This window comes from Saxophila tyrrhenica (assembly GCF_035928015.1).
Source record: "Saxophila tyrrhenica strain CCFEE 5935 chromosome Unknown scaffold_6, whole genome shotgun sequence".
Classification (NCBI taxonomy): Eukaryota; Fungi; Ascomycota; class Dothideomycetes; order Mycosphaerellales; family Extremaceae; genus Saxophila; species Saxophila tyrrhenica.
The window spans coordinates 278,742-297,954 of NW_027041738.1; the positions used below are offsets into that span (position 1 = coordinate 278,742).

Below are 19,213 nucleotides of genomic sequence, written 5' to 3' on the forward strand. Positions count from 1 at the left end.
ATACCACTTTATACCTTTGACGGTCTGTCACTCTGCGGGGCTAAGAGGACCCTCGCGGTAACTGGCACGTTTCTCGATTTACGATATCCCAAGCTAACGCACCTTACCAGGTCTGCAACCAACGTTTGCTAAACCCACGGAGGTATTAGAGGCTTGTCTCTGCAACAACGTGTCCTCGTGGCAGGAGCTCAGGCTGCCAGGACAACCTTCGTGATGTCAGCAAAGACTGAAAGGAGATCACGGGTCGCTACCCACCACGAGGGTGGGGTGTACCGCCGACAAATCTGATTGCCTCCAGTCGGATGCACTACTTGTGGAATCATCAGTACGGAGCAAACACCTGCCCAGCACGCTCACCCGCTGCCCGACATGGCGTCCGAGGAGGCACTCGAAGAACGTCGCCGTAAAGCTCGCGAGGACACCGGGACTCAGATGAACAAGACAGCAGCCGAAGCCAAGGCGAGGTTCAAAGCCGAAATCGAAGCGAAGAGAGCGCTGAAGAGAGCGCAGCGTGCAGAGATCGACCAGCAACCTGCTACCAACACCAATGTTAGACCCCACGAGATCAAAAACGAGCCTGAACGCGAAACCACAGCCATCTCTAGCCATCTGACAGAGAGGACTGCTTCAGCTGTAAACCCATCAGCGGCACCTGGTGATGTTCCCCAGACAAAGCAGCCACTGTCCCGTGAGGCGCCCGCACAAGCACAGGTGAAGGACGAATTCACCAGCCGTGAGCACCCGCTGGCTGCACGAGCTGATGGGTTGGCGAGGAGAGGCTCCATTGGATATCAGATCCGTGGAGCAGCGAAGCAGAAAGATGTCCCTGCTGACAGCGCTAGACACTCTTCCACCCCCAGCACGACTGCCCAGGGTGGCAAGGGCAAGGCGCCCAGCCGCGATCCAGCAGGCTCAACTTCCGCTGCACCTGCTAAGCGTCCTTCGCAAAGCAGCGTGTATGGTAGTGGGAGAGACATGTCGAGCCTGAAGGTCTCCAAGAGGGCCAGTGTGGCATCACCACAGCCAGCTACAGAAGAGCCAGCAGGCGATGCAGAACAACAATCGTCTACAGCCATCGGAAGACCCCCGCAATGGTACAAGATCACACCGAGACCAAACACGCGAGGCAAGAATGATGCAGATGTCGACCCACTGCTCCAACGTCTGCGCGATGGGATTGGCAATTGCAAGAAGACTGAGGAGTGGCCAGAGCAGCGAAATCGCTTGCATGACCTGCACACTCTCCGTACAGTTCTTCACAAGATCATGACTACCGATGCTGTTGGATTGTGCGGTATGCAGTGCAGGAGATACCCTCCGTAGGTAATCAGCTGTGGGGTCTGCTAAACTCAAATGGCCAAAAGGTGGCCATTTCTATATAAGTATTCGCTCTTGCCTGCACACAGTTGCACAGAGTAACGTGCACTTGTCGTCAAGAGTACCTGACCAAGGTAAAGCCTCTCTTCTTATACATCGACAAAGCTAACAAGATGGCTTCCCGCAGTTCATCTAAGCGCAAAGCGCTGAACCAACTCGACGACATCCTTGAGCAGCTCTCTGCTCCGGTCGACGACATCCAACGGACCTACGACAACGCAAGTCTGGATCCTGAAAAGGAGAACATCGATCCTGCGACTGAAGCTATCATATCCCCTCAAACCGCCCACGCACTTTTTAAGAAGGCACGCCGTACTACCCAGATGGCGAGCAACACTAGGGCCAGCGTCGAACAAAGATTCGAAGAGCTCGAGAAGCGCGTCTCTAATCTGGAGGGAAGTGTGAACGCCTTCTCCTCCTGGCAGATAATCGTTGGAGAAGCTCAGATGATTGATGATTGGGTTGATAAGATGGTCGACGCCAAGACAAATAATGGTGTAGGTACTACCAAAGTCTTTCCTACATATCCGATTTAACGTATAACAGATGCCGTCAGGATGGCAGCACCAAGATCTCGCTCCGGCAGAAGTCAACCAAGACGTCGCCGCCTCCTACAGCTCGTCGGACCGAACCGATCGATTTGTCCAGAAGAAGACCAAACGTTTTTTTAAAGAGTTTGTTGAAGAGCGCGGTCTGACAAAGTTTGGCTTCGGGGAAAAGTTCGACATTCTGACGAACACGACTAGGCGCAAGGCAAGGAACGACGCTGTGCATGAGACGCAATTTATGGTGTATGCGCACGCGATGGTCGAGGCAGCGAAGCGTGATATAAGCATCATGGACAAGATGGCCGAGTACGCCCAGATTTTTGAGTGGACATACGGGATGTCATGGGGGCAGGCAGCGAAACATCCGGTTCTTCTTGGGGATGAAGGCAACAGCACGTCTCAGAGCTGATCGAGGATGCCAGCAGGGAGGACAGGAAGAGAGGTCATCTGGTGATTGCGTGCTCCGGCAGTCGCAACCTATTGGAACACTACCTGGTCAAACACCTTCACGAACTCACGAATCTCGTCCTCTGCATGGTTGTTAGTGAGAGTTCTCGGCTGCAGTGGTGAAGACTTACCGGTATTGTAATCTGGAGAAGCCACGTCAGCATGGGCCTTTCATTACACTGAAGGCACGGGAGCAACTTACGTAGCATCGATACCCTGACAATACCATCAACAGGATCCAGACCAAGCACTTCTTCAACAAGTCGATTACTGTAGAACGCTCCCCATCTGCGAGGTATCAGCAAATACTCCTCAACCACAGGAAAGCAAAACCTGCCGGAACCCAAAATTACTCTTCCCCTCCACAGCCTCCACAACCTCCTTACTACTCTTCCCCTTAACACTCCAGCTAATAACAGGCACCCTCTTCCCCCGATCCGCCACCGGCTCACCCCAAATCTGAATCTCCTCCTTCGACTTCAGATAATCAATCAGAATCTTCTGCAACTTCTCCTCATACTTCGATATCTCCTCCCAAGGCACCGCTTCCAGATACTTCACCACCTCCGGTATCGAAGCCGTGAGCTCGTAGTTCGCTGCCGCTAGTCCTAGCAGATTCTCAAGCGTGTTGGTTGGTTTGAAGTAATGTCCCAGCGTCCGCATGTGCTTCTGTGCTGGTTTGGAAGCGTAGAGACATGCTATGTGTGGGCCGTACAGCTTGTACCAGGAGAAGGAGTAGAAATCGACGCCCCAGTCCCGAACATCGATCGCGCGGTGCGGAGCGTACGCTACGGCGTCGACGCAGAACAGCGCTCCGGGAACCTCGTGGACTGTCTTTGCGATGGCTTTGACGTCGTTGATCGTTCCGAGGATATTGCTGGTTTGCGTGCAGGCGAAGAGTCTCGTTTTGTCACTCATCAATTTGCGAAGTACATCGGGCGCGATCTGCGGGTTCGTCTTGTCTTCTGGTTCGCACCATTTCAGCGTCGCGCCTCTGTCCTTTGCGAGCTGGACCCAGGAGGCGATGTTGGCTTCATGGTCGAGTTTGGAGACGATGATTTCGGAGTCTGGCGTAATGTAATCGTATAAAGACTGGGACAGGTTCCGGAAGAGTTGGGTGGTGCTGGGACCGAGCACGACTTCTTCGGGGGAGGCGTTGATGTAGTTTGCTACGGCCTTGGTGCCTTCGTCGACGAGCTTGGTGGAGGCTTGGCCGATGGGGTAGCTGGCGCCGAGCTGGACGTTGTTGGTTGCGAGGTACTTGGAGATGCTGTCGTCTGTTAGAGCGGTTGTTTCTTGGGGATGGAATGATGGTCCCTGACGAGTCGATGACTTCTTGTAGTACTTGCGAACCTCCAGCTACGAGAGTGTCAGTAAGTCGTTAAGGCATGGAACGACGTTCGAACTTCCCGTTATCGAAGAACACTTGCTTCTGGTCCAACGCCGGAAAATGGCTGCGAATTTTGGAAACGTCCATCGTACTGTTCTCTGTGCTCAAGCTTGTCTTCGTATGGAATTTTGTTCTTCTCGATATATAAGCAGGTCGGAGAAGAAGCGAGTGTAACAACACAGCAAGATCGAGGAAGTGAAGTGGAGCCAGGAGCTAAGCTAGATTTGGCAGGTGGTGAAGTCTTGGGAAACGATGGATGTTGTCCATCGTAAGTAAAGTAATGATTTATAGGTTTGCGGTCGGCAAGAGTGTGAGATACTGTGTTGGGAGGCTTGTCTATTGATACCTGGGAGTTGCTTACCCCGTCAGCTCTCGTGCTGAGGGGTGGGACCAGCACTCACCAGGTCATGGCGAAGTGGGTGTGCCAGCCTCCGCGATGAACGCCGCAATAGCATGTCGCCCAGGGGCTTTGGTTGTGGTCTCATGATGCAGCGCCCCCAGCACATCCCTCCTCTCATACTCGAGCCCAAGCCCCCCACAAGCCCGCTCAAGCCTATCAGCCTCCTCAGCCGGCACGACCTCATCCTTCGACCCAGGCAGGAGCAGAATCTTCGGCTTATGACCTGCATCCGCAATTGTGTTCAAAGCGGCAACGCTGTCCCAGTGGTTCCAGAGGAGCGGCCAGAGGTAGCGGTAGGGGAGCCATTTCTGGGGATAGAGGGCCGCGAGCATGGATTTGATGCTTGTGAAGGGTGTTTCGAGGATTAGGCCTGATATTGGGAGTTTTGCGCTTCCGGGCCGGGTGAGGTAAGAGGCGGCTGCTGTTGTGGCGACGCCGCTGCCGATGCTTTGGCCCCAGAGGATGAATTTGACGTCTTCGCCCGAGGAGGCGTAGTGCTCGACTACGTGCTCGAGGAGAGCTTGCGCGTCTAGCTCGATACCAGACTGAGTCGCGCGGCCGGAGGACTGCCAGTAGCCGCGGTAGCTGAGACAGAGCATCGTGATTTCACAATCGTACGTCTGCGCTGCAATAGATTTAAGCACAGCCGAAAGCATCGGTAGTCGAGGCGGGAGCGAGCCTCCGTTGCCCTGAAAGTAGCATATAACAACCCTTGTTCGGCTCGCATCATCCAGCGTCTTAGAGGTGGACGCCATACTCCCACAGCAGACCGCAAGCTTCGTTCTATCCTTGGATTTAACATGCTGCATCTTCCAGTCAACCGGCTGGCATTGCGGCAAGTACTCCTCCATCGTCTCCGAACGCGAGAAAGGCGGCATATTAGGCATGTAGATGATCTTGTCCTGGAAGACAACCATCATCAAACACTTCCATGTCCATAGTGTCAGCACCAGACCTGCGAAGATCAGGGGTGGCGTGACGATTGCTGTTGCCGATATGTCGCGCCGTTGCATATGGAGATCTTGTGGCCATGGCTTGAGTTGTGTTCTCCAGACTTGAACGCCGATCAATCCGTGACAGCCATGCTCGAACTTCCAGAGTCGGATACCAGACGCCAGTGATCCATCGCAGCGCCCGCTACCTCTCACTCCTACCCGTGCTCTCAACAATCCCCTAGCAAGCATTCCGAACCAGTCATAGCATACATCGCTACATCCTCACTAGCCTCGCCTACGCTGTCACAAGAATGTCGTGGGTGTTAGAAGTCGAAGTTCAGAGACATCGAAGTCAAGCAGGACCAGACGCCCAACCTCCCTCTGATTGGCCCATTCGCAAACCACGCTAACGCATGTCACGTTTTCTCCCTCCCTTGACAAGCCGTCTAGAGCCGAGAATCGTTGCGGGCTTCGAGAAGAGGCGCGCGAGCTTCGGCAGCCGGCTGGCTGGCTCAGAATCCGAAATTCGACTGTGGCCTGGCTGAGGAGGCGCTTCTCGAGCACCGAGAGGCCTTTTTGTGCGAATAGGAGAAGGGAGGTGAGGTTGTAAGGTGCAATGAGTTGAAGAGAACTTTTGAAGAATCGGCAATCAATCAAGAGACAGACGCTCGCTCGCTCGCTCGCTTGCTAGAAACCAGAGAATCGCAAAACATCAACGACACCCTTGACGCTGCCCATCTCTACCCAACACCCCTCCCCTTTCCACTCCCTCGCTCACCCACCAAGTCCTCCGACCGCCTAGGCGTCGCCTCCCTATCCTCCTGCCCCACTCGTGGAGTCCTCTCCGGCGTGCGCGGCGCACTCCCCTCTTCATCCCCACTCTCCTCCTCCATCTCATCATCCCCATCCCCCTCCTCCTCCTCATCCAACACAAGACTCCCCATCAACTCCCCCTCATCATCCTCCCCCTCGACCTCACTCTCCGCCACACTCTCCCCCGCCACGCTCTCCTCCAAACTCATCCTCCCTCTCCCATCAAAATAACTCGACTCCAACATCTCGTCCGCCGCCTCGTCCTCGCTAAGGAGTAAGCTCTGCTTCAACCCCCCCGAGTCAGCCCTGCGGGCGAGCGAGTGGTGGATAGCGTTATCCTCGTCCTCGCTCTCCGAGTCCGTGAAATCGACGATATCGAGCGGTTTCTCGCGCCAGTAGTTGAAATCCGTGAATTCCTCGCCGCCGCCTTTGACGAGCAGGCCGACGGGCGGGAAATAGTGGTCTACAATTTCGCGCATGGTGCCGTAGGCCGTTTTGTAGTTGTTCAGACTCAGCAAGTCGAGGCTGATTTCGCTCATGCTGTTGATGGTGAAGATGCGGGTGGAGGGGATGTTGACGGAGCGGTAGGACAAGGCGTCTGTGAGGCGGTTGCCGAAGCCGGCGTAGAAGGGCGAGCCACCTCGGCCGCGTCCGCTGCCTAGTGCGCCGGGGCGGGTGGGGTTGTGCAGGCCGGCGTCTGCGGAGGCGGAGGTGTTGTTCGAGCCGCCGTGGCCGGAGAAGAGGGCCATGATGTCACGGAGGCAGGCCATTTTGAAGATTTCGGGTTTGCGGAGGTAGACTTCGCGTCGCAGGGCGGCGATCGTGCGGTCAGGGCTGAGGATGACGGGGCCTTTGGGTAGTCGATAGCCATCTTGTGCCACGCCGTCGAGGTACCCCCTGGTAGTGTCTGCTTGGCCGACGGAGCGGCTGGTGAGGTAGAGGAAGTTGTAGCCGTTGGAGGCGATGTCGGTGTAGAGCTTAGCTACACCCTGATGCGTCCAGTCGCGGCCGATGGTGTTGAGGACGTGACCCAAGACGTCGGATTTGGTGATGGTGCCGTCGATGTCGCTGATTACAATCGGGACGTCGTGGCGCCAATACCAGAGGGTGGCATGGCAAGTCGCACGGTTGACGGTAAAGGACATGGAGTTACCGCCGGCTTTGAGGTCCATCGTTTTGAGCTGCTCGGAGGTGAGACGGAGGGTTTTGGCGTAGTTCTTGTTAGGGTCGCCGGCGGTGGCAGCGTTGTTTGGTGAATTAGGTTCAGAGTTCATGCCTACTGCGCTATCCGAGTCTCGACGGTAGTGTGAGCTCGAAAGCTCAACTTTGGTGTCGGAGGAAGCATCGTTGGCTTCGTCACTGTGGTAGCCGGGGTCTGACAATGCATCCGCGGAATGGTAGCCGTGGATGCCCAGGCCTTTCGATGCCTTGTTTCCAGCCGCTTCCTTCGCCTCTTCGCTGCTGTATATCCAGATGTTGCCGTTCTCATCCGCGCCAATCAGCGCACCGATATCGTAAGGACCATCTATCTCCTCAGACAGCAGCTGCCGGGCAATGGCCTCTGCGTGTAGAGCTTCCCCGTCGCTGCTCTTGTAGCCCGTCATATCCAGCATCAAATCCCCGGAGTCTGTGACCTGGTTGCTGATGTTCGATGTCCATAGCTTTTTAGACAGATTCATTGCTCGTGTCCGTGCCTCTTCTGTATTCACCGGCGGAGGACTGCTCGAGCGATCCGTCCTCGCTCGTAGAGGCGATGTAGGTCGTTGCCGTGAGTCGGGCGGGTTAAAGAGCGGCTTGCTGCTATCAAGCGAGTTCGAGATGGCCGCTCTCGCCATGGGCAAGTCGCTGTCCGTAACATTGCGCTCCAGCTTTGGCGACTGCCTGTATTCCGACACATCGGTGCTCAGCGGCCTACGACTGAACGGCGCATCCAGATGTGTCCGTGAAGGCGTCATTTGTCCGGCATCACTATACGCCCTTCCTGCCGCCACATTTGGAACCGGTATACTTTCACTCGCACTCTTCCCATGTGCCTTCTTCTTCCCCGGTGTGCCGCCATTCAGCGCATTCTCCAACTCGAAAGGATCGGGCTCTTGCAGTCTAGGTGTTTCTATCGCACTAGGCTGCAGCCGTGGACTCGCCGCTGGGCTGACCAACGGACTGGTCTGCAGCGCTTCCGGTACGTTCTCCTGCGTCTCAAACACAAAGAAAGCCTCGCCGCCTTCGCCCAGCTTCATAGGAAAGTCCTGCTTGGAGCCATTCACCTTGAACTCCACCTTCTTCTCGTAGGGCCGTAGTAGACGCCATTTGCCAAAGCGGATGTGGAAGGGACTGCAGGCGAGGGAGCCATCGTCTTGCTCGACGACGACGACGTCGATTGCGCCGGAGAGGGTGGCCGGGTTGATGGAGTTCCAGGCGGCGCCCACGGAGCCGGAGATGGAGCGCACATATTGCATGGTGATGCGCTCAGTTCAGGGAGCAGTGGTAGTTATGCGCAGCCTGTGTGGATGCAAAAGGTTGGCCGAGTGTATGAGGCCGCCTTGCAAGGGGAGGTGATATCGCGCAGTTACAACATCGTAGTCAAGCATGCGAGTAGCAGTCGAGGCAAGCAGTCGGTCGTCACGCACAGGTAAGAATGAGACGTGGTCTTGGGTCAGGCGAGGGTGTTTGGTGTGCTTGAGCCGCGGAAGGATGATCACGAGCAATGCACAGACGTCACGTCACTGCGGAGGGCGGAGGCTGGGGTAGAGTTGGAGATGTTTGTCAACTCCAGGGAGCGCTGTATGGCCTTCAAGATGTGGTCTGGCTTCCAATGCCAACGTAGTAATGTGAGGTGGCTGTACGAACAAGGACGGATGTTGAGACGTTGTTGAAGCTCGACGATCAGCAGGGCGAGCTGTGAGCACTGTCGGAAGGTAGTATGCGCCGGGTAGATGTCGGAGGCACAGATATTGTATGTCGACTTCTGGGTCAGCTGAATGTGCAACAAGCTGTCGGTCTTGTCAATTGTTCTATTCAACCTGGAACATGTGTTCGAGTTGGATCGAACAACATGAACGCTCCAACGGATGCCCGCCAGGATGGTGATTTGCATCATTCGGGCTGCAGCGGGAGAGGCTTGCACAAGCGAGCAACCTTAAAGCGCAAGTGCCGGTGCGACATCGAAACAGGCCCTTCACATGCAAACACCCGCTTCTCCCCTCTATACCACTTTGTATTTCCTTATTCCTCTCGCAGTATGATCACTCGACAATGCCGTCCACCGGAGTAGCCCCTGCTGCTACCCCCCAAATCCGTCCCTCGCGCTTCTTCGCCAACGCGGCCACCACTGGCGCTGACCTATACACCTCGCTTCCACACAATGTCTGGGTCCAACGCTTCGTTCTACTCTTGCAGACTTTCGCTGTTCCTTTTGCTTATTACTTTCGCCCGCTCTGCACTGCTTTAGCTTTGTTCTGGTAGGCCCAAGACTTGTTCGGCAAGGCGGCAACAGATATTGACGGAAGTATAGGCTTGTCTATCGTGCAACCCAAGTCCTACATAAGCCCCTCAACGAACTCTCCAATCTTCTCGGCTTCGAACTCCCTGCCACGCCTCGGATAGACCTTGCTGGCATCAAGTCCGACGGCGCCGTCATTCACTGGACCCTACCAGAAAAGCCGCGTCAGAAGAAGGAGCACAAGTATACCGTCCACCTCAATGGCGCGGCAATTGGCTCAGTCTCGATCTATGAGTCTGCGATTACCATCACTGGCCTACAGCCGGGCACCTTCTACATTGTACGGGTCGCGTTGGTGAACAACCAGGAGTTCGGGTCCAAGAGCCTACCTATCCGTTTCTGCACCAAGCCCGCTGCTTCTGGAGATTACTTTATCGTGCAGCAAGATGGCCATGAAACGGATGCGGACGGATTGCAAGAGGCCGTTCCACGCATCCGGCCTTATCGTGGTCTCAAGGACATTGCACCTGCCTCCCCAGTCTCGGCTCCCATGGCCAGAGAAGGCAGCAGTGGCCTAGCTCCACGAAGAGTCAGTGGCAGACGGCCTTCACCAACAAACCTGGGACTTGGCGAAAAGCATGACCCTCAGCCGGACGACAGCGAGGCACCCGAGGGCGCTGAGACCATCCAGCAGCTTACTGAGAAGTTGGATGCGCTTCGCCGGGAGAACGACGAAGCTGAGCGGGCGGCCAAGGATGAAGAGGAGGAAGAGTTGAAGCAGAAGGAGGACCTGATCAAAGAGCGCGATGAGCTGAGGGCTGAGGTGAATGAAAAGGAAAAGGCCAGTCGCAACTTGAAGCGCGAAGTCAATACCTTGGAGCGTCAGAACACCGCTGCGCAGAATGAGCGTGCGAAGCAAGAGCGGCTGTTGCAGCAGAAGGTGCAGGAACGGCAGAAGCTCAAGGATGACATGACTCGCTGGGAACGCGAGACTGAAGCCATGAAGGAGGAAACCGAACGCACTCGCCAAGACAAAGAACTGTACCTTCAGCAGATGGCGCAGGAAAAGGAGGCATTGCGCGTCAAATTGGCAGAAGAGGCTGCCCACGTACGTGTGCTGGACGACGAGGTCAAGGAGAAGACGAGCGAGATCAAGAAGCTGGAGCGCGCTTTGAAGAACAGCTCGCCGGATGGCTCAGGTCCAGAGCCAAATCTGGTCCAGCAGTTGCAAAACGATGCGGAGGATGAGCGACGATGGCTGAATCATAGGAATGATCTGCAACAACAATATGCCATGACTTTCGGCAAAGTGCAGGCAGCCAAGCGCTTCCACGACGAGCAAATGCGCTACCTCGACTCCTTGAAAGCAGAGCGACGGAGACAGGAAGACAATGCCGCGCCGACCGCCCACTATGTTTCCCCTGCGCAAGAAAGATTGCCACGGCGGGGCGACAGCCAGCGCAGTCGGCATGCAGCCAGTCGACACAGCGCTTCTGATAGTCCTAGGCTGGCTACTTTCGGTCCTGTCACCCAGAGTCCATTCGCGAACAACATCCATCCGGTTGCGTCTGGCTTCAACTCTGCCCCATTCTTAAACATCCACAATGGCATGACACTACCGAACCCTACTGAGGAAGTCTCACTAAGCGAGGAGGAGAGGGAGAAGCTGACAGGAGGCGCGATGATGAGTCCTGGAGCTGGTGCGAACCTCCTGCCCGCAGACTTGTTTTCTGGAGACGGCGACAACAGACAAGAGCTTGTCAGACCTCTACCTGGTTTGGGTTCTTTGCCGGGCTTACCTGGGCTACCAGGTCCACCGACGACACAAGCAGCACAGGACTATCCTGGTGCCGGCCCTGCGTCTCCAGGCTCCGCAAGCAGTAGATCGCCGAGCGTCTTCGCAAGCCCCCAAGCTAGCCAGCACAACCTCCACATCAGCTCGCCGGAAGGACTCATGGACGCCGATAGACGCTCGATCCGCTCTACGCGCTCCAATCGCGCCACTAGCGGTGGTACCAGCAGTCGTTTCAGTGAGATGTTTGGCATCAAGCAACGAAATAAGAACCTCGAAAACGGACCACCACTGAGCAAGTCGAGTTCTATGCCTCGACAGGACCAAGGAATATCGGGTCTGGATGCTGCTACTCGTAAGAGGACTAGTAGCATTTCTGGAACTGTATTTCAAAGCCCCGGAGATGGACCCGATGGTACCAATGAGTCGCCGTCAGCCGCGCCACTCGGACGTCGAGCGTTCGGGTTCTTCAGCAAAGATAAGAGTGGCGGCTGGCCTTCTAGCTTCGCGCCCTTTGGTCGTAGACCGACTTCTCCTCGTCCTGGCTCCACTCACTCCAATGAGCTTCCGCGCCCATCCATGGACAGTAGTCGCTGGGGCGTCGATGCATGGCCCTCAGGTGATGCCACTGGCGGGGCGCGCAACAGCCCACTCGCCTTCGGTCAAGGCTGGCCTCCGCCCACTTCCGCCCAACCTCGCATGTACGGCTCTCGTCACCCGTCTAGAAGACCGTCAGTGCAGTACGGCGCTTCCGGCCCACCAGAAGACATCATGGAAGACGACGACTCCGACGCTTTAGACGCAGACCACGCGCCCCATCTCGCCCCCATCGGCACCAAACCACCACCCGGCTCCAAGAAATCCGCCGATGCCAGCGCAGCAGGCGGCAAACTCAACCCAAACGCCAAAAACTTTACCTCCTTCTTCCGCTTCGGCACCAAAACCTCCTCCTCCTCCAAAGACGCCCTCGACGCCACCACACCCATCGGCAGCCCCGCCATGGTCGGCGCCGAAGACGACGACTCCCCACCCGCCTCGCGCAAATCCCGCGACACGCGTAGCATGACCACCACCGAGTCCTCTGTGCTGGAATCCGGACGCACGTCGTCAGATCTCGCGCGTACACCATCTTACAGCAACCAGAGCGACGGCACGTACCCGTCCCCCTCCCTCGCCGGCTCGTCAAAGGAGACTTTCATGCAGAAGATCTCGCGCAAGAGTTCGTCGGGCAAATTCGCGCTGCCGACTTTCAAGCGCGAGAGGTCGCGGATGGAGAATGTGGCGACGAGTGCGCCGCGGGAGGGGTTGGGTGAGGATGGGGATGAGGAGGGGGGGGACTTGAGTGCGAGCGTTAGTAGTTTGAGGGAGAGTAAGGAGATGGGAAGAGGTGGTGGCGGTGGGGGGAGGAGCTGGAGTAGCGTGTTGAAGTTGGGGAAGGGGAAGAAGGGGGATGCGAGTCAGGGGGTGGAGGGGGAGGGGGATGAGGAGACGGAGGAGGAGTGATGAGATGAGGTGGGAGGTAGTCTTGAAATGAAGTCTTGGAATGCTCTACTTGCTTTGAGTGCGATTTCGTGTGGTCGTCGGTGCTTGCCCAAGTGTTTGGCAGTGCTATAGGAAGATGTCGAACGCATAGTACATGGCTACATCTATCGTTCACTCCTTCATCGGCGGCCAAAATTAGACAGCCCCTGACAGATCTTCTGCCAAGACGGATATGATAGCGTTCGAGTCATGTGACAGGTAATTCTTCCAGAACGCCATAAGGAATATCGCAAGTTGTGAAGGAGGAGAATAAGGAATACGGTAGCGGTGAAATTCACAGATGACCATAGATTGATGGTGTTGTCGTCCGCTTCTCTGAATAGCGATATCGAAGTAATTGAAAGGGTCCAGTGTGTCTTGATGCACGTCGCGGCGAGCTCTGATTGGCGCGATCACGTTACCAGCTCTTTCGAGCAGCTTGCTCGTCGCATTTGTCAATGCTGCTGGTCCTTTCTCGCAACCCATCCAGTTCACTCTTTTTACCCTCTACCACCCCGGCGCAGCAATCGCAGCACACGGTCAGACTACTGACGACGGATACCCGACAAGGTGACGACGTTGGGAAGGAACAGGAAGAACACCGGCCTCGACACTCCCGCCACCCGCCGGCAACTACTTCTGCCGCTGCCGCTTTCTTTCGCCTTGCCGTGTGCTGAACTCCACCTCCTGCACGTCCGCGATCTGCGACCTCACTCCGTCGACCGCGAGGGTTATTATGCTGACCCCCCGACTCTGATCTCGCGCATCAAGGCATCCTTCGGCGTGCGTTGGAGTGGTGAGGTGAGGTGCGCAAAAAAGGGTCAGATCAGGCGTCACGCACACGCTTCCGCCCGCCTATCGCCAGTCAGCGGCGTCGAGTGCGATTCGAACCCTTCCACACACCACGATACCTTCCACCTTTCCGTCACTCGTTCCAGACGCCTCGACTCCGACGTCGAAGGCCAGCGGTGGTGCGAATAGCGAGCATCTCCGCGATCGAGACGACGTCACCGGCGATCGCCAGCCCCGCCATATACCGACGAGCACCTTTGCGCAACCCGAGCGCGCCATCCACCGAGTCGCTCACCGCGCATGACGATGAGCCAGCAGCCGCAGATGAACATGGCCGCCATGGGAGGCCAGATGGGCGGGCCTGTCGGAGGCGCTGGAGTCGGCACACCCACAAACTCTGGCGGCCCGATGGACCAAGAGACTCCACGACTGAAGCTGAACACGGTTATATACGACTACCTCCTTCGCAACGAACTATACTCCGTCGCGCGAGAGCTGAACAAGCACGTCGACATCGACACCAAGCCGCAGAAGCAATCACCGAACCAGCGAGGCGGCCAGGCGAACGGAGTCGGAGATGGCATGGACATCGATGGGATAGATGCCGACTTCGCGAACAAGCCGGACGACCTGCCGATCCCGGCGATTTATGGCGGCCAAGGCAATTTCCTGCAAGATTGGTGGTTCCAGTTCTGGGAGATCTGGGAGGCGCACAGGAACAGGCCGATAAACGGCCAGACGCAGGCATACCTCAAGGCGCAGCGCGCGCAGCAGCAGCACAACCGCATGCAGATGGGGAATATTGCGCAGGCGAACTCGCAGATGCGCAACTTCAACCCGATGATGCAGAATGGTGGTGTTATGGGTATGCCCGGCGGTGATCTCAAGCGGCAGGCGATTCAGAATCGGAATATGTATGTTGGGTGTAGTGATACAACTAAGGAAAGTAATGGAGACTGACGTGCTTGCAGGAACCCGGCGCACATGGCGCAAATGCAGAATCTGAAGGCAGCAGGAGCGAACGGGCAGATGATGCATGCCAACAACCAGATGGAGCGCTCCAACTCGCAGATGGACAACCGAACGAGCTCTCCAGGCTCGGGTGAGGCCCCGTCGCCCAAGCGGCAAAGGCTCGAGGGTGGAATGCAGCAGATGAACCAACGGCCTGGTCAACCCGGACAAATGCAACAACCAAACCAGGTGGGTTCCCCATTTGTTCTTTCTCCCCTTCCCCAAGCCACACTTGGACGCCTTCGCGTGAGACTGCACAGTGAAGATCACCTCGCAGTGGACGAAATCGCGCCTGAGGCATCCTCCAAGCTTGCCACACAGCGTACTGATGTACAGGGACAGTCTGTGGGAGACTACTCTCAAAACATGCGGCGGCAGCATCAGGCATTCATGGCAAATGTCAATACTCCAGATTCTAACGTCTCCAAGGGTCTCCCGCCCAACATGGGCCCCGGCGGAGCTCAAGGCAGCCCACTGAGCCAGCAAGGCATGGACGGCGCGACCGGCGAGTTCTACGCTGCCGCTGCTGCGAACGGCGGAGGTCGCATGCAAATGCAGGGCGCGGGCAACGCGGCGGCCGGAGGGCAGAACAGTGGCAACGGCAATCACGCTTTGCAGGATTATCAGATGCAACTGATGTTACTTGAGCAGCAGAATAAGAAGCGGCTGCTCATGGCGAGACAGGAGCAGGATAACATGTCCGGCGGCTCAGCGGGCCATCCGGGTGGTAATGGACCCAACGGCACTTTCCCACCAGGTATGTTGGCCCAAGGAAGCCCGAGCGGCAGCAATGCTTCACCAAACCCCAACGATGCGTTGCGTGGTAGGTCGACTGGGTTCGACCACTCTCGCTTTGGTTTCGAAGCTGACAGCGCTGCAGGCACGCCACCGCCGGGCGCCGCCATGATGGACCCAAACAGCATCCCGCCACAGATGCGCAACCAGATGATGATGGGCCCGAACGGCATGCGACCTCCGTCATCACATCCGGGCGGCATGACGCAGGAGCAGATGCAGATGATGAGGGCGTCGGGCATGCAGATGCCGAACGGCCAGTTTGCGCCTGGACAGCAGCCTCCTGGCCAGATGATGCCGGGGCAACCTGGGCCTGGTCCGCAGGGGACGCCGAGGAACACCAATATGCCTCCACCGCCTGCGCCACAAGCGAATGTGGGTGGTACGGGGCCGAGCAGTCCGTCGCAGCAGCCTGCGCCGCCTACGCCTAGTACGGCGAATAAGGCGAAGCCGGGCGCGAAGAAGGATACGAAGAAGGTGAGTAGCGAAGTTTGTGAGCTCGATTGTCGGTCCAGAGCACTAACGATCGAGCAGAAGGGCAAGAATGCGCCAGCGAACGCCACACCAGCAACGGAGTCCGAACATCCACCCACTCCCACCCCCGCAACACCCAACACACCTATGAACCCGAACTCCTTCGCCAACAAGGCAGGCGGCCAACAAATGCCCAACGGCCAACCTCCACCCAACCAGCCCCACGCCACGTCCGCCCCGGGCGGCGCTGGCACCCAACAGCCCGGCGCTCCACCGCAGAACGGCACCGCCGCGCAGCAGCAGCAAATGGACCATTCGACCAACCTCGAACCGTTCGGCAACCTGGGCAACCCGGACTTCGGCATGGACGAGCTGGACTTCGGAGGCATGGAGTCCGGCGACGCGCTCGATAACTTCGACTTCGATAGTTTCCTGAACAACGACGACGGGGCGCTGGGGTTTGACGCGAATTTTGCTTTTGACGGCAATGCGATTGGGAATGGGATTGAGGGGGCTAATTAGGGGGGTGACATGTCTGCCGACACTCTTTCGCAGCCATCACTGCGGTCCTCTCGGCTCAATGCTGCTTATCGACCAAGACCTCACGGCCACAACTACTTTACACCACATACTGTCACCAATATCGATACCCCCACCCCAAGACGTCGACAACGGCGAACCGCGGCGCAAGAAACCCACTCACTCGATCTTCCTCACTCGGAGTTGGATACTGGGCCTCGTCTTTCGCAGCAGTCGCTTTTCTTCCTCCCTCTCTCGACGAACGAATTCTCAGCAATCAACCAATCAACCGTGTAATTATCTAGAAACCCAGCCCATCACTTCTTCTTTTTTGTTCTTGTTTCGACGGCGTTAAAGGAAGGGAATACCATCGTTGGGGCGGGACGGCCGGGTGCGCGAAGTATTTTTTATCTTATGTTGGTGGTGGAAGGAGTCGGATGGATGAATGGGAGGCGGCCAGGCCAATTTTTTTTTCATTTGGATGTTGGTGAAGGGAGGGCTGGGGTGTCGTTTCATACCATACTCTTTGGCTCTTCTACTATGTGGGAAAGGAGGGGAGGGGGGAAGGGGATGAAATGATATTATGGCCTTTTTATACCTTTTGCCCTGTTCCTTGCCATCTTGACTATTCGTTCCCAACAATCAGGACCCCGTCACTGTCGCCGATAAGCGAATGTTCAAAACTGGTCGTCCACTTTGCTCTCCTAAAACCCTTGACGCAGGTACATCGTCTCTTCGCCAACTGATTGGCCGACAGGCTCAGCCCCGAGAACTGAAACATCCCACCCCAAACTCCTGCGAGCTGCAGCACCACACCCTCTCGCTCCAACATATCCGCCAAAACTTCTTGCGAAAGTGTGTGTCGCGTGAACCGAAACCTGCTTCACAAACCCACGCATCTGGAAGATGGTGAAGCGTGATTGCACCGCCCATCCGCATCCATCGACGCCCCTTGCTCCGGCCGTGTAACGTGGGCTTCCTCCCGTACCACCTCGTCCATTTAATCCAGTCTCCTCAGGCCATTGAGGTTTAAGGTGCATGATTGGTCCTGCGCATCCGACGCTTGCAGATGTTTGGGCAGCGAGGAGCAAGGCAAGGTGGATGCCTCGTGTGTAGATTGCGGGACGGGTTTGATTTGATATGCGGGTGTTTGTGGACGTACTTGAGGGATACAGTATCCGTGGTTAGACGAGGACGTGAAGTGTGTCGCGTCCGGGTGCCTGCGTCGTGTTGACTTGTTGATCGATTGATGTTGAAATTTGTTCTGATCACTCTTTTATACTTTGACTTGTGAAGTGTTTTCCGTCTACTCTATTCCCTGATAATCGATTCTCTAATCCTCGAAACTCTTCCGTACCACAACCGCAGTAGCATCGCGAGGACCGACACGATGCACTCACCCCTACCAGACTCCAGCGCGCTGGAGGCCGGCATCCTCGAGGACACGCAGCCCTCGCGCCTCTCTCGCGTCCAGGACAACGTCCGCAACCTCCTCCGCAACTCCCGTTTCAGCTCGCCAGGGCAGACATCGCCATTCTCCGTCCTGCCAGAACCGAACACCCCCAGGACACACCCACCCTATCCACCGGGCGGAATGTACGGCGTCCTCACCCCACCAGCATCACCCACCCGAGCTCCCCGTATGCCACGCCAGCCAGAAGTCATTCCGAGCCCAACGGCTGAGAGCGTGAACAGCATCAGCACGACGTCGACGTCACCTTCTGAGGCGATACGTGGAGTACATTTCCCGCCTTCTGGCTACCGCCACACGATTCAGCGCATGGCTCACCAGTCCGCTCTTTTCAACACTCGCGCGGTGGCGGCGCTCGATCATCCGGACTTGAGTGATCCGAGTCTGGCGGTGTATGCGCAGCGGAAGAGCGAGACTCGGCAACGGCGAGCGTGGAAGAAGTCGAAGAAGAGTAGAGGGGTGGTGGAGGTGGGCTCGAGTCAGTGTTTGCTTTGCGTGCTGGCGGCGTTGTTGTTAAGTGCTGTGGTCGCGACGTGTAAGTTCCATAATCCTGGTGATGGATAAAGTGGAAACATGGTGCTGACAATGCAAAATAGATGTCGTACTCGCGACGACTTCGAGCGATGTCACCGCGACATTCCACATCTTGTTCGTCCTGGGCATAATTCTGGCGACGGTCGTATTTGCCCACACAGTCGTTCGCATTTTCATCCTGCCCAGGGGCGGGCAAGGAAGAGTGTATGTCGTACCAGTCTCAGAGCGGAGCCATCGACGGCGGCGGCGAGAGCATCGTCCACCAAGCCTCATGCCACCACTTCCAGTCGAGCCTGCGGTATTTGTCCCAGCGACACCGATTCCAGTACACATGCCAACCGACGAAGTGCGTCCCGACAGCCGCGAAGCTGAGCCGACAATCATTGCAGACATTGAAGTCATCAACGGCTGGGATAAAGACATCGAGTCCCTCCCCAACCCTCCTCCAGCATACGGAAGATGGCGTGGGAGTGTGCGAGCGAATCCTGACCTTCTGCACTGGCAGATACTTCCATCACCGGTCGACTCGGATGCTCCAGAGCTTCCATCGCCAACATACGAGGAAGCCGTATCGGCGCAGCGGACGGGTCCTCCAAGCTATGTCACGCGAGAGAGTCCAGCGAGGCAGACAGAGCGTCGAGAAGTGGGCGGAGAGGCAGCTGAAGCGCGGGCGCAATCAGCAGAGCCAGAGATGGTCGAGGGCGCAGGCATCGGGTTTGGCCTGTAGAGGCTGCCATCCAGCATCATCGATAGCTCCGGTTGCCGCATGTACGAATAGTGTAGACCATCACCAAGTCCTCCAAAGACCACATACGCATCGATGTAATCGTCTACACCTCTCACTTCTTACTCTTAACCTCCCTGCCCGTCCCAGACGTCACGACCTCCTCTGTCTTCTTGCCCTTATCCCACCATTCCCTCCAGAAAACCTCATCCTCCTTTCTCTTCTTTTCTT

General features: G+C 56.7%; 6 protein-coding genes across 6 annotated transcripts; 4 read left to right on the forward strand and 2 right to left on the reverse strand.

Moving 5' to 3' along the window:
• Window positions 1-369: 369 nt before the first annotated feature.
• Window positions 370-2,334, forward strand: LTR77_004149 (uncharacterized protein; the record flags this gene model as incomplete). Its single annotated transcript, XM_064801403.1, has 3 exons — window positions 370-1,294; window positions 1,438-1,874; window positions 1,924-2,334. 3 exons carry the CDS (start codon window positions 370-372, stop codon window positions 2,332-2,334), a joined length of 1,773 nt encoding a protein of 590 aa, XP_064660033.1.
• A 68-nt stretch (window positions 2,335-2,402) lies between these two features.
• LTR77_004150 (uncharacterized protein) lies at window positions 2,403-3,849 on the reverse strand (the record flags this gene model as incomplete). Its single annotated transcript, XM_064801404.1, has 5 exons — window positions 2,403-2,455; window positions 2,504-2,515; window positions 2,575-2,660; window positions 2,716-3,731; window positions 3,799-3,849. The coding sequence occupies 5 exons, from the start codon at window positions 3,847-3,849 to the stop codon at window positions 2,403-2,405; spliced, it is 1,218 nt and encodes a 405-aa protein (XP_064660034.1).
• A 318-nt stretch (window positions 3,850-4,167) lies between these two features.
• On the reverse strand, window positions 4,168-8,366 carry ned1 (lipin Ned1; the record flags this gene model as incomplete). The annotated part of the gene is made up of 2 exons (XM_064801405.1): window positions 4,168-5,147; window positions 5,876-8,366. The coding sequence occupies 2 exons, from the start codon at window positions 8,364-8,366 to the stop codon at window positions 4,168-4,170; spliced, it is 3,471 nt and encodes a 1,156-aa protein (XP_064660035.1).
• A 796-nt stretch (window positions 8,367-9,162) lies between these two features.
• On the forward strand, window positions 9,163-12,644 carry LTR77_004152 (uncharacterized protein; the record flags this gene model as incomplete). The annotated part of the gene is made up of 2 exons (XM_064801406.1): window positions 9,163-9,368; window positions 9,422-12,644. The coding sequence occupies 2 exons, from the start codon at window positions 9,163-9,165 to the stop codon at window positions 12,642-12,644; spliced, it is 3,429 nt and encodes a 1,142-aa protein (XP_064660036.1).
• Window positions 12,645-13,760: 1,116 nt separating this feature from the next.
• Window positions 13,761-16,256, forward strand: LTR77_004153 (uncharacterized protein; the record flags this gene model as incomplete). The annotated part of the gene is made up of 4 exons (XM_064801407.1): window positions 13,761-14,368; window positions 14,426-15,288; window positions 15,346-15,737; window positions 15,795-16,256. The coding sequence occupies 4 exons, from the start codon at window positions 13,761-13,763 to the stop codon at window positions 16,254-16,256; spliced, it is 2,325 nt and encodes a 774-aa protein (XP_064660037.1).
• Window positions 16,257-17,643: 1,387 nt separating this feature from the next.
• On the forward strand, window positions 17,644-18,985 carry LTR77_004154 (uncharacterized protein; the record flags this gene model as incomplete). The annotated part of the gene is made up of 2 exons (XM_064801408.1): window positions 17,644-18,259; window positions 18,321-18,985. 2 exons carry the CDS (start codon window positions 17,644-17,646, stop codon window positions 18,983-18,985), a joined length of 1,281 nt encoding a protein of 426 aa, XP_064660038.1.
• Window positions 18,986-19,213: the final 228 nt, after the last annotated feature.